We start from the raw sequence: 14,869 nt of genomic DNA, 5'->3' as shown, positions 1-14,869 counted from the left end.
GACAATAAATAAGACTCAAAAACTTTGATCACAGGGGAAAAAAAAAGATAAGTGTACAATTCACAATTGAAGACTTTAATGCATGTCTTTCACAAACTAATAAATCAAGCTGAAAAACAAAATGAGAATGGTCGTGCATATATTTGTCAGCTTTTCACCTCTGTGACAAAAATACCTGAGAGTAACAGCTTAGAGGAGGAAGTCATTTTGGGCTTATGGGGTCAGATTTCTTAATACACTGTCATCCAGCTCCATTGCTCTGGGTCCAGGGCAAGGGAGGACATCATGATGGAAGGGTAGGGTTGAAGAAAACTGCTCAGCTCAAGGTAGCTGGGAAGCAGAGAGGCTGGTTGAGGTATCAGAGACAAAATACAAACCCCAAAGTCATCCCCCAAGTGACCTAGCCACAGTACTCCTTTCAAATAATTAATCCATGAAATGAACCTCTGAACATTGCTCCATTGTCTTACAAGTGAGCTTTTGGAGGGAAGTCCTTATCCAAATCGTAACAGTGATGATTTGAAAAATTTAATTACGTATCTAATTATGTAGATATCTATATAAAACACCAAGAAAACAGAGAACACAATTTTTCTTAGCACATCCAGGATATTTTTAAAAATACAGACCGTGTAATAAGCAATTAGTGGATTAAAATCCAATAAAATCCAAGCTATCTGTACTATGTAGTTATGTTTTCTTAGCATAATGCAATAAAATAGAAATTAATAATTAATGGATAGTGTGAAAGTCCCCAATGTGAAAATTAGATAAAATATATCAAATAAGAAATTATGCAAAGTATAGCACTCAATGATTATTTGAAAACTTTCAAATTGAAAAATTTAAGCAACATCTAAATACAACATCTAAAGTAGCATTTAGTGTAATATTGACTTTTAGATTAATTAATAAGGAGGTATGAATGATTAGAACTCTGTGGGCTTAGCTATTAAAAAGGAAAGGATTCAAGATCAACTCAAAGCTGAAGAATGATTTTAATAATTAGGTCAGAAATCAATGAGATGGTGAGCAAAACGCAAAAAAAAAAAATCAATAAACCCTAAGTACTTATTTCTAAGATTAATAAAGTAAATATACTTCTAGTAAAATCAATCAATTAAACAGAGAGAAGATATAAATTAGCCAAATGCAAAATTTAAAAATACAGTTGATGTATAACTACACCCTATAGGTGTTTTTAATGCTATTACTATTATAAACAACTCTATGCTAGCAAATTTAAAACCTGGCAGGGATGGGGGTTGGGAAATACACAAATTCCTGTGTGGGAAGAGGAGGTGGAGAATATCAATAGTTGATTCATAAGAAAATCTTAATAAAAGAACAAAAAATTATAAAATTAAATAGGTAATCAACATCTCCCAAGACTCCCCTTGTCAAAGTGCCAAAAGCCATGTTGATCAGACTTTCAAGGAGTAAGTTATTCCAAAAATCAGAAGAAAAGTTTAAACTTTCCAATCCTTTTAAGAGATTACTGTAATCCTGATTCCAAAACTAGATAAGAGTAACACAAGATAAATGCGTAAATTTTATTTATAAAAATGGATGAAGAAGTATAGATAACAGATAATCAGTTCTAATGTGCCAGGCAATCAGGGAGCATTCATCTCAGGAGTTCAGGAGTGGCTTGCAATTAAAAAAATCTGTCAGTATAAGTCACCACAGTAACAGATTAGATGAGAACAATCGGATAACCCTGAAACATTTGATAAAGTTCAACAACCTTTGGGTATTTTTCAAACATTCTCGTATCAAACTAGGCATAGAACTTCTAAACTGCAAATGTTACATACCAAAAATCTTGAAATTAATTGAGAAATCTTATATACAAAAGCAATATATGAACATACAAAATTAAAGTGCATTTCTACTAAAATTAGGATAAGAATGCTCACTATCATTGTTGATATTTAATGATACTGGAACATTATGATGGTGGAAAGTTAGAACAATGAGAAGAAACAAAATAGAAATTCCACTTCAAAGAATTACTGAGTTATTTACAGACTTATATGACCAAAGAAACCAACAGAATAGACAAATTCAGAATTAACAAGAGATTTTAGGAAGATTGGCAAGACATTACTAATAGCAAATTCTTGTATATTTACTTATTTACCAACTATGTACCTGTTACAGTGTATGTACATTGATCTTTAATCCTCCCATCATCTTTTGAAGTAAACAGTTTCACTCTCTCCATGTGACAGTTGAGGAACCAAGAGCACATAGACCTTAAGTGATTTGTTCAATGCCAAATACCAGGTGTGTGCTAAAACTAAACCCGAACTCAGACAGATCCAACTGGTGAGGCTATACCCTTACTCACCATGCTCTGCTGCTTCTACAACTATAACACTCAGTAGCCTTCCTCTACAAGCAGCACTAATGCATCAGACAGTAGAATGTGCCAACTCTTGCAACAGCAGCAAGTATCTAGACCATAACTTAACCAAAAATACACAAGTTCTCTACATAGAAAAACTTGATCCTTTAGTAAAGGTCATTGAGGTGATTAGAACAACTAAAGAATATAGATGGCTTCTCTAACACAGGAAAGCAGTCCATGCTTTTCAATAAGGTGTCATAATGGTCTTAAGACATCCTTTATTCCCCCAATTAATTTTTAAATTCGATGTGGTGCTAATCAAGATTCCCACTGTGTTTTTCAGAATAGGAATGAATCAAAACTCACAAACAGTTAAGTCCACTTTAAAAAAGAAAAGCAAAGATAGGGGACATCCCTTTCTAAATATTAAGACAAACTAAATAGTCATTGCAATAAAATAATATTAGTACAAGAACACATAAATGAAGCAGTAGGAGAAAAACTAGAAACAGATCATGTTTCTATGAAAATTTGATACAGTATTAAGATGATATCATAAATCAAAGGAGGAAAGGTAATCCATCAAGTAGATGGTACTACAGAAATGACCTCTACAAAGACAGAAATAAAACCAGACCAAAAGCTAACTCCATGAATAAAGGTGGACTCCAAAGGTATTTTAGATTTAATTGTGAAATTTTACTCCACAAAAGCAGTAAATGATGATGTAGGAGGCCATTTTTGTGCCTGAGCACAAAGAAAATCCTAAAAGTCAGAGAATGAAAAAAACTACTCAAATTCTTTAATAATTTGAAAACTGCAAAATACAGCAGCAGTGAGATTTCACTTTATACCCACTGTACTGGCAAAAAATAAAAACAGAAAATGGCCAGGCATAAGTGGAGATATGAGAGTGTAAACTTTTTAAATATATATTTATTTTATTTTTTTAGCTGTAGTTGGACACAATACCTTTATTTTATTTTTTTTTATTTTTATGTGGTGCTGAGGATCAAACCCAGGGTCTTGCACATGCGAGGTGAGCACTCTACCGCTGAGCCACAAGCCCAGCCTCGAGAGTGTTAAACTTATGAAGTGTTGTGCAATAGAGTTTGAGAACATCCAGTGTTATTGAATTAAATTATGAGCATATAATAAGGAAAAGTATATACTTATCACATGCCCAGTGTAACAAATTCTATTATGTACATATTGTGTATATTCCTATTGCTTATTCTTAAACACTGTGTTTTATTTCACAGAACTACAAGTATATCATACAGTGCTTGATATTGTATAATAGTTGGCCTCTCACTGAAAGTCAGCAGATATTTGTTCAAGCACTAAAAGAATTAGAGAAAAGTGATAACAAAGGTATGTCACCCTAAATGTTTGTATGCGCATGTTGTGTTTCATATAAATATTTAATACTAAGTGGATCACATAATTATTAGAACTGTTGTCTATAATTTATCTCCTGTGACCTGCCATATTTCCCATTGTGTTAATTATGTTTCACATTATTACTGCCTAGTTCCTGAAAAACAAAATACATGATTATTTAGGCCAATTTAAACACATTTTGTATAATTTGCAAAAATTACATATTGATTATACCTTAGCATTTTCAAGAAACACACAGGAAACTTTATTACATTTTAAAATTATATTTGTCTGTAGTTATTGGAAAATCATAAAACTAAAGTCAAGCTCTTCAAATATTAACAAATCTTTCAATTACAGATTGGGATGAAGTGTGTGTTTTCTATTTATGTGCTCAAATTGAAGCCAAATTGCCTAATAAAATAATACATGTACATTATTTTTAAAATAAAATAAAACTACACAAAACAAGAGAGAATAACATCAAAAGTAAAAGCTCCCTGATCCTATAAGCCTTAGTTCTAACATTCCATGCTAGACCACATCAGAGCTTCCTTGGTATTTTGTAGAGTTTTTAGTGCACATCTATCATACACGTGACAAGATAAACCCTCTGCTCTTATCATCCTCTAACAGTGTTCAGTAATTTCCCCTTTTCCCAATTTCCTTTCTGTGGTTTTAGTCATCAGTGGTCAACCATTAACTGAACATATTACCACAGTGCAATAAGGAATTAAGGTATTTTGAGAGAGACCACATTCACATAACTTTTAATATGGTATATTACATGTTATAATTATTGACTTTTATTTTTACTTATTTTTGTCAATTTCTTATTGCACCTAATTTGTTAAACTTTATTGTAGGTATGTATACATAGCAACAAACATTATATATAAATATATAGAGAGTTTGGTACTAACTGTAGTTCCAGGCTTCCACTGAGGATCTTGGAACATATTTTCCGCAGATAAGGGGGAACTTACTCTCTAAATTCCCCTACTAGAATGGAAGCCTGGGAGGCAAGGAGTTCTGTCTATGTTTGCTTTTCTGATGCCTTGTGTAGCCACTGGTTAGGTATTGTCCACTCGATTAGCACTCCATAATATTTGTTGAGTGACTGAATGAAAGGAGACATGTAAACTACTCTTGTTATTATTGCCTTATTTACCAGTTGTTAAAAACTCTATTCAGGTGTTTGCTTGCCTGTGTTATCACCTAGACCCAAACAGGTAAGTGTTAATAGAGCTTCATTTATACAGAAGTTAAGAGAAAACGGTTGTTAGTACGTTTATTAAAAGGGCACATTCTAGTGTGGGTCATATGATTCAAAGAAAAATTATTAAAATAAATAAGAAGAGTCCCCACTTCTTCCCAGTGTACTCTGTGTGCCTCGACTGTGTGGAAATCCTGACCTTGTTGTCCTCCCCTGTAGTGCTCTTCTCTTTGGGGAGAGGAACCATGTCTTTCCCAGACTCATCTCTGTGTCACTAGATCCAGACAGAATGTTAGTTCCCTAACATTCACTGAGTGGATGCGTGTAAGTGTTATGCCTGTGTCAGCAGGTGCCTAAATCCTGATGGCTCCCTGGCCTGCCGTGTTGACAAGATTCTGAGGCTGGGTTTGTGCTCAGTGAGAAAATGTTGTCATCTTTGATCGATGTCTGACACAGATACAGGAAGAGAAAGCCGTGGCCTCTGAGCCACATAGCGGCCACTTCTTTTGCTATTCATCTGTGTCATGTATAACTCCCAAAGCAGTTGTTCAGGTGCTCAAAACTGGTTTGTGAACAAAAAAGCTGTGCAACTGCTTAATAATGATATACATTCGACCTTGTTACGTATTCCCTAGTTAATCTCATGGAATATGAATTTTGTTGAACTATCTCTTCATTCTAGCTCAGCCTCCCCTCCACAGCCACTGCCCAGCACCACTGAGGATGTCTGAAATACAGAACAGGCAAGATTTTGATCTGGTGTTCTTGCTAACCAGAAGAGAAGAGTTTTTCCATGAATAAGCATCACATACAAGCTGAAAGCTCCTTGCAGGCCATGTCTAATGCTGCATGTGCCACTGGTTCCCTCTGGTTCCCTCGTGGTGGCAAAGGCACTGGCTTTGGCTGTCGCTGCTCTTGCAGCAGCCTCTCTGACCCAGTGCTGTGGGCCCCAGGCCTTCCTTTGGATGCAGTGAAGGTGTCCTAGGTCCACCCAACTCTCCCGAACTTTGCCTTAAAGACTCCCTATAGCAGTGACTCGGAGGCCTTTATTTCGGAATCCACTGTCCATGCCCACAATGTTCAAATGAAAAATAATTGAGAACAAACTATTAATCTTATTTGTTTATTCCTCTTTGTGGATTACTATCTCCCCCGCCCCCCCCCCACCACCTCTTTCTCCCTCTCTCTCTTTCTCTCTGTATATTCTTTCCTGTCAGGCTATTGCTTTTGTTATCCTTTAAATCAGCCTTTATCCTTTCTCCACCTCCCCCGTGGTCCAAATCGAAATTTCTTGGCACATACTATACCTAAAAAAAATTCTTTTTTATGTGTGTAAATCAGTGCTAGAAAGAGTGGTACAAATTGTGGTAGTGTATTCCCCCATCCCAAGATGTAGAGACATAGTTTCTGCTTAATATCAGTGGAATTAAATATTTTATGCTAAAGACCTATGTGCAAATAAAAAATATTCACTATTACAGAAATAAATCAAAATAATAGGAAAACAGCACAGTTTTGTTCATGCTAATGTGTTCAGCAAAGCTATTCTCATTTTTTTGTTGCATTGTTGTTGTTCTTCAAGGACAGTTTGTAGTATTAGTAAATTTTACCTTATGTTCCTGGAAACTAGAAATTACAGTAAATCAAGAGTGAGAACCAAATCCCATTTTTTTTTTTTCCTGCATGGCTTCTTTCATGAATTGCCTGTATTTCTTTCATGATTTTTTACGTTGCAATATTTTGTTATGCCTGTCTTGCTACTTCCAAAATAGTCATACTATTGTAATTTATAGCAAGTATAAATATAAACTACATGACAGGGAATAAATAATCCCAGCATAAATCATGAAAAGAAAACTACAGCATAGCTCTGTGGTAGAATACTTGCAAAGTCCTGGGTTCAGCCCCAGGCACTGGAAAATGATAACAACAACAATAAAACCTACTGAATGTTCTGGTTAAATTTAATTTAAGATTGTATTCATAGGTGAAACTGGTGTGTAAATCCATTAGGATTTATAAGAACCTGCAACAATAAAGGAAGAAATATTGGGGGAAATGTTTTAAGCTTTCCAAGGCAAGTTAGCACCATATAGTACAATACTATCAGAATATCAAATAATGTAAGAAAAACAGAGTTATGTAAGAGAACAAAGTTAAAATGAATTAAAAATTTTAAAGGAACAGTATTATCAATTGGGGAAATACAGCATAGTGGCTAAACCACCCTAGGTTCAGTGATCTGAACCAGGATGTTCATCACCTGCAAGACTAGAATAAGTGCTGTCTTTCAAGGTTGTTGTGAAGAATCAAAATAATGTATAGAAGTTCCTAGGTCCTAGTGGTATTTTAAAAGATGTTATTCTCTAAGTAGCAGAAAGGCTTTAGGAGAAATAATATGTATTCTTTTCTGATATAACATTTGAAAATTTATTGTATGAAAGAGCAGCTGCTAAAATTAAATTACACCTTCTATTGAATAATATGTTTGTTGCTGAAAAGCAGCAAGTGAAGAAACTAAAGCTGAATTGTGTTTAAAATGAATTAGGATGTTTTTCTATGTGGAAGAAAATGTTGAACAATCTTTGAAAGGCAGCTTTCAACTTCAGAATAATTGATCTTTAATGGCATATTTGTAAATGTGGATTTTTAGACAGTTTGATTATTAAAACATATCAATGCATTGACTGCTATGCTTCAATAATATTTACAACTCAAAACCCACATATCCTAATTTTAAGGGTATGATATATTTTAGAAACATTTATTTACTAAAGTTTTCAAATTATTAATTTGTTTGCTTTTAAAATATAAATACTTTATGTCAATAAGAAATTGATCAAGTTCTTTTTATTATTATATTGTTTAAAATATTCATTCCAAAGTCAATAGAAATGTTGCTTTATTTACTCATATCAAATACTGAATTTCTGTGAGAAATAAGTGTAAAACTTGATTTTTTTTTTCAAAAATTCACATCTTTATAGCTCAGCTCACAATCTCACAATACAAAATAAGGCCCGAATTATAGTAATATTCAACCTAGGATATTTCTTTTAAATTTTTTTTTAAATGTGGCCTCTGGTTAACATGAGGCAACAGTGCCACCTTTAGTATATTTTAATTCCTAAGTTGCAGTAAATATTGCTTATCAAGGTACCTTTCACTTAAGGAAACTGGAGGACTTTGAGCAGGGAGGAACTTAGTGCTATCATCTGCCTTCAGATGAATTTGTGGCATGATCTTAAATTCCTTTTGCCTATGTTTACCATCTTTATGCTGCTGACCTATGCCTTTGAGGTTCTGGTATATTTGCTGAAACACATATAAATGGTATCATTATCAAAAACATATATATTTTGCTCCACCACACACTCTCCACTGTGATGGTGGTCTGCCTCATCTCAGGCTCAAAATCAATAGTCAAGTGACCATGGGTTTCAGGCCTCTGAAAGCTTAAACTAAAATAAATTTTTCTTTCTTTGTTTCCCTCAGGAATTTTATTAGAGTGATGGGGAAGCTGACAGGAGTTAATGCGCATTATGAATTCCATATTATAATAGATGTGAAATCAGGGATTTGAAAGGAGGTATATAATGATGTTCTGGCCTTCCAAAAACTTGTACTTTATGGGAGAAAAAGCTAATATATGTTATGCCATTAAGAAATATGGAAATTAGTTTTATATTAACAACATTAGGAAAGTGGGCAGCACACACCAGCTGTGTCTGACAAAATAGTGGGTATAGATTTACATATCAAGTATAAATTTATACATATTAATGTATAAATTTACATATCAAGTATGTTTCAAATATACCTTAAGGTATGACTCAACCATTACTAACTATGGGCAGTTAGAAAAGAGAGCCCCAGAAGTACTTCAGGAATACCTTGAGATTCAATTTCAGCAGAAATTTATTAAACACCTTAGAAACCCAGGGTGTATGATACTAGGTAGAATGCTATTTTACCTGCTCTATAGTGATTAGTTTGATTTGTGTGTGCGGAGTTAGTATCTTCATTATACAGAGGGGCAACTTAGGCTCAAATTACCCGGTAAATTGAATGTATCCAATGCCTGAGCCATGATTCACTGCCAAGTCATGAAATTATTTAACCATGAAATTTTCTATGGCCCAACACTTCTTAGCAGTTGGTCTTGTCAGTAGAAGAACAAGTGATACCCATCATCCCTTGGCCATCTACTAGTGTGACCTGCTTCCAATGTGAACGTAACATCAGAGCATCAAGTAATTGATGAAATGCGGATTTTTTACGATTACTATTTTACTTGGCTAATGGGGTGACTCACAAAACTTTGATTTTGTAAAGGACTGACAGCGTTTTTGAACTTAAATTTGAATGCTGATTCAACTCTTAGCAGTAAATTACATTAACTGAGTAAATTACATCAACAGATACTCTCCGAATCTGCCTGTCTGGGACCCATTGAGAATCAAACTAGGAAGAAACATAGTAGGGTTCAAAAAAAATTACTTGCCTCTCTGCCACCTGGATATTTAACTATTAAAAAGAATTAATAGAACATAAGGTATTGTAACCCATTTTGTGCTACTATAACAAAATAGCACAATTGGATAATTTATAAAGAACAGAAATTTACTGGCAAATGGTTATGGAGGCTAGGGTACTTCAGGGTAAAGTGCCAGTATCTAGTGAGGGCCTTCTATATCACAACACAGCAGAAGGCAACATGTTGGAGAGAGACAGAGAGGCAAGGGGACCAAAATTATTCTCTGATAAGAAATCCACACCCTCAATAATAAACCTACTCCCACAATAATGGCATTAATCCATTCATGAAGGCAGATCCCTCGTGACCAACTCTTTTCTTCAGGTCTCATCCCTGAACACTGTTGCGCTGGGGATTAAGTTTCTAAATCACAAACTATGGGACCTAAATGTAAACCAGTGATCCTCAAAGTGTGGTCCTTGGACTAGCAGCCTCAACACCACAATGTGCCCATGGAGGACCCACACTAGACCCACCAAATCAGAAACTTTAGGGGAGTGGCCATAAATCCATTTCAAAAATTAGCCCTCACAGGCTCAAATGCAGGATCAAATTTGAAAACCAGCCTTGCAAAGTATCTTTAGCTTCTTTGAATTCTAAGCCATTAATGCTCAGCCTTTCGGGCCATCCCTTTGTAGTACTTGCATCTAACAAAAGAGACAAGTGTGTAGAATTCTTAGGGCAGTGTTTCTCAGAGTATGATCCACAGGATACTTGTACATTCACAGAATTGTGAATTGCTGTTACAGAAACCACAGCATCATCAGTAACAGAGTTATCTGGAAGCACCAAGTGAAAAAAGCATTCTTCTACTCCAGTGTTGATAAAGTTCATTTAACCAGCACTATCCACAAGTAGGACTATAAAATACAGTTTACTTTATATTCTGTTGTCAATGAGATCTCTGGGAGTTGGATTTTACTGGGGCAAGAATTTAGAGAAGTGACTATAGCCAATGAGGCTGGCTGAAGCCCATTTCCCTCATACTGAAGGAAAGGTTCATTTCGGTGCAAGCAGTGTTTCTTCAACCTTCAAGTTTTAGGCTGGCAAAGAATGCCAAAGAGCACAGGAGAAAATGTGTATTCAGAAGCCTGTCCTGGGTTTCTGATGAAAGGTGATTTTACTGTGTGACTTCCTATAAAAATCTTTGTCTTTATTTCTTATTTTTTCTTCTCTTGTTCCTGTTTTTTTGTGGTTCATCATCTCTAATTTTATGCCTTGTTCTTCTCTGGTTTAAATAACCTGACTCTCTTTCTGAGGGCTCATTTATCCTATTTTTCTGCTCACGTGTTACCAGTCCATTTGTATCTTGTCCTACTCACCACAGGCAAGAAACAAGTTGCTTAGAATGGAATCTCACCTTTTCTCCCTGAGTTCTTTTTAATTCCAAAGACTACCAACAAAGTCTCCAGGCAGCTGTGAGAGAACTGACATATAAACTGCCCATTTTCTCAGGACCCTGCCTCAGACTATTTGTGTGTAAAGATTCTTAGCAGGTTTAGAGAAGCAAACAAATCCAGGAGCATATTGGGGAAAATGGTAGAGTAAGAATTTTGATAATTAGCTTCTCCATAAAGCAATTAAAAAACTACAAAACAAATAAAAAGTGTTTATTTAAGGAAAGCAAGATATATTCTATTAAAAACCCATGGTTTATGTTTCAGTCCAAGATGGCAGCCGTCAGGAATAAAATGGTGCTAGAGCTCTTCAAGGTCTTATTCCAAAGTCATATCATTATTATTGGTCTGGTGGTTTCCTGAAACACCCTACTCACAAGGCTGACTCCAAGCTAAAGTCAATAATGGGTCAATGTTGATAGACGCAACATGTGTAAGATGACATTTAGAATAACAGCATAAAGGACAGAACTGTTTAAGAGCAAAGATTTTTGTATGCTATTGAAATTAAACTGCATGAATCCAAAGTAGATGGTTATAAATTAATATTTGAATTGTAATCTCAAGGAAAACAATAAGAAAATAAAAATATATAATAAGCAAACAAACAAAAAACAAGGGAATTAAAATTGTACATTAGTAACTATTTATTTGAGACAAAAGAAGGTATCCATGGAGGAGGGGGAGAAAGAGAGATAGAGAGATAAGCCCTAGATGAAAACAGTAAAATAGAAGACATAAATCCCTCATTATTAGTAATAATTTTAAATACAAGGTAAATACACTATACAACGTAAACAAGATCTAGCTGGATGCTGTTTATGAGACACACTTTAGTTTCAAAGATACAAATAGTCTGAAGACAAAAAGAATTGAAAAACAGTATTATGCAAATAGTAACCAGAGAATCCTAGGGTAAATATACTAATGCTAGGGGAAAAAAAGATTTTAAGACAAAAGACACTAATAGCAAAGGGACATATTTTATAAAGGTAAAAGGGTCACATATTCAAGAAAGAAAACACATATTAACAACACAGTTTAAAATACAAAAAAATGGGTACAACTGAAAGAAGAAATAAGTAATTTGACAATAATAGTTGGAAACTTTAATAGTCCAATTTTGAAAATGAATAGAACAACTAAACAGAAAATCAAAAAGGAAATAAAATACTTGAATAACACTGTAAACCAAATTGACTTAACAAATATCTATAGAGTAGTCTCCTCAACAACAGCAGGATAATCCTCTCAAGGGCACTTGAAAGATCTGCAGGATAAACTATAGCTAATGCAACTCTAAATAAATGTCAAAGATTTATGTCTGAAAATGTCTGAAAATCATGTAAATGTGTTCTTTGATAATAATTGAAGAAAATTAGAAATCAATAATAAATAAAGTTGGGTATTTCAGAAATATGTGGAAATTAAACAATATACCCTTAACCCATGGCTCAGAGATTAAATAGCAAGATAAATTAAGAAATACTTAGAGATAAATTAAAAAGAAAACAAAACATATCAAAAGTTATGGGATGCAGTAAAAATAGTTAAGAGGGAAATAGCAAAGATTAGACCTGAGATAAATGAGATCAATATTGCACTGCAGGTACCAGACAGGGAAATTATTCAACAAATGAAAATGTAAGTACATTAAATAGTAGTGATTGCTGCACAGTGTCAGATGTCAACGCCCACTGACCCACATACACCTAGGGTGTTGATGATAGATGAATTAAACTCAATTTTATAAAAAGAGTTAAGCAGACCTTCATAAAAGATATGTTTGCTTGTTGAAGAATGAAAACAAATATGAATTTATTTCACCAACTCACTCCCCTGGTTCTTACGTGAAATGATTTTATTGTCATATAATGTCCACTAGTTTCCATTTTTGTGTCTCTCTAGCTCATGGAGAGAAGCATGAAGAATTAATTACCATGGGAAGTCCAGATTCTCATACCATCAGTGAGGGTCAAAAATCCTCAGGAACTTCCAAAACAACAAGGAAAGGCAAAGAAAAGTCTTCAGACAGAGAAAGGTCAACCAAAGAAAAACAAGCACCTCGCTTTGAGCCTCAGGTGGGTGTGGTCTTTTCTCCTATCGGAGTCACTTAGTGAACCTTGGCTCATTGGTTCCCTATTTGCCCAATTGTACAGAAGTTGAAATTGTGAATAATTATATCTCCCGGATTGCAGCAGCAACCTAGATACCTTGAGGACATTTCTTGGACATTTTTCCCAAAACCCCTTCAGCAGCTCAATATTTAAAAGTATTAATTGAACTATCAGTATGCAGGACACTATTACTGGAATGTGGATTTTTAAGATTAATATCATATAGTCCTTACCCTTAAATAACCCACACTGAAAAACAGGAAGCCAAAGATAACAGGACTTTAGTGTTAGATGTTGTGTGTGCCGTGGTAGGAATGGTAGGTATCTAATCCCACCTCTTCTAGGAGAAAGAAGTAGGCCCTGAACTGAGGCAATGAGCAAAGACATGCAGAGGCAACATCAAGTCAGTCTGGTATTTTGGACCTGTCTGGTATTTGGGGAAGCACAGACATTCATTGGATTAGACAAAGGGGAATGAAAGGAAGGGAGGAGAGTTGGGAATAGGAAAGACAGTGGAATGAATCAGATATAAGTCTCCTATGCTCATATATGAATACATGACCAGTGTAACTCCACATCATGTGCAAACACAAGATGGAATCCTAATTGGAATGGGTTGCATGTGTATAATATGTCCAAATATACTCACTGTCAAATATCTAAAAACAACAAAAAGACACGCAGCTCCCTTAGTACCTTCATAGCTCTCTCTTTCCTGATCAAAATTTGATCCTGGAAAAGTTTCTGAAAAACTAATTTATCAGCCATTTAAAAGATGATAAAAGCTAAAAACTCTTTTTTAAAATTTTTTTGTTTTTATTAGTTATACATGATAGTAGAATGCATTTATGCACTTTGCTATAACATACATAGATGGGGTATCCTTTCTCATTTTTCTGATTATATATGTTGTAGAATCACATTGGTCATGCAACCATATATATACATATGTGTGTGTGTGTGTGTATATATATATAATGTCTGTTTCATCCTACTATCCTTCCTATCTTCATATCCCCTCCCCTCTCCCCCTTCACTCCCCTCTTTTAAAAGTAAGAAATAAAAGAATTTCTGATTGTGGGATTTGGTCTCAACAGAATATTAGAGGAATTTTGTAAAAAGCAAGGTCTTTTGGGTAGCACTACAACCAAACTGTATATGAAAACCTCATTCAATGGCTGCAACCATTCCCTTCCCAAATGCACTATTGCACATGGATAACTGACAGTCTCAACCTAAGTGCTATGTGACTTCATAAGTTTTATTATTTAATTGTCTGGCAGATTTCCTGGAAAATCCCACTTCCCAAACTGACTCCAGGCTGGTTCACAGTGAGAAGTCTTCTTCCCCTGATGAGAAATAGCTTGAATGAGATTTTTCAATCAGAAGATAAAGGGTGGAGAAAAAAAAAAAAACAATCCATAGAAATCTGAGAGACACCTCGGCATGCTAACAGGCATGATGGCAATGAGAGAGAAATAGGAGCCAGAGAAAGTGGCCATGTTAGCTTTTCATCACTGTGACCAAGATATCCGACAAAAGTATCTTAGAGGAGGAAAAGTTTATTGTTAGGTTAAGAAGTTCAGTTGATGTTTAGCAAACTCCATCCCTTTGGCCTAAGGTGAGACAAAGCACCAAGACAAAAGGGCTGCTCATGCCATTGAGGCAGGACTCACAGAGAGAAAAGAGAAAGGAAAGGGACCTCAGGGAAGATGCACCCTTCCAGGGCCTCAGGTGCACCTCCTCCAGCCCTGCCCACCTGCCTACAGCTACTACTCCGTCCATTCAAATAGGATGGACAAATTAGGTTAAGTTCTCAGAATCTGATCATTTTACCTCCTGCATTTACACAGTAGTTTTGGGAGC

The 14,869-nt window shown here is 35.1% G+C and overlaps 1 protein-coding gene across 9 annotated transcripts in view; it reads left to right on the top strand.

The window, feature by feature from the left end:
* Adgb (androglobin) overlaps window positions 1–14,869 on the top strand; it is a 169,142-nt gene that overhangs the window by 123,574 nt on the left and 30,699 nt on the right. For all 9 annotated transcript variants that reach the window (XM_071612936.1, XM_071612933.1, XM_071612934.1 and 6 more), the window contains 2 exons: window positions 3,616–3,727; window positions 12,795–12,967. In XM_071612936.1, the coding sequence (XP_071469037.1) occupies window positions 3,616–3,727; window positions 12,795–12,967 (285 nt within the window). The remainder of the gene's footprint in view (window positions 1–3,615; window positions 3,728–12,794; window positions 12,968–14,869) is intronic.

The sequence above is a fragment of the Marmota flaviventris genome, chromosome 6 (assembly GCF_047511675.1).
Source record: "Marmota flaviventris isolate mMarFla1 chromosome 6, mMarFla1.hap1, whole genome shotgun sequence".
Lineage (NCBI taxonomy): Eukaryota > Metazoa > Chordata > Mammalia > Rodentia > Sciuridae > Marmota > Marmota flaviventris.
The sequence above is the reverse complement of the archived record's forward strand: the minus strand, read 5'-3'. Positions and strand labels throughout refer to the sequence as shown.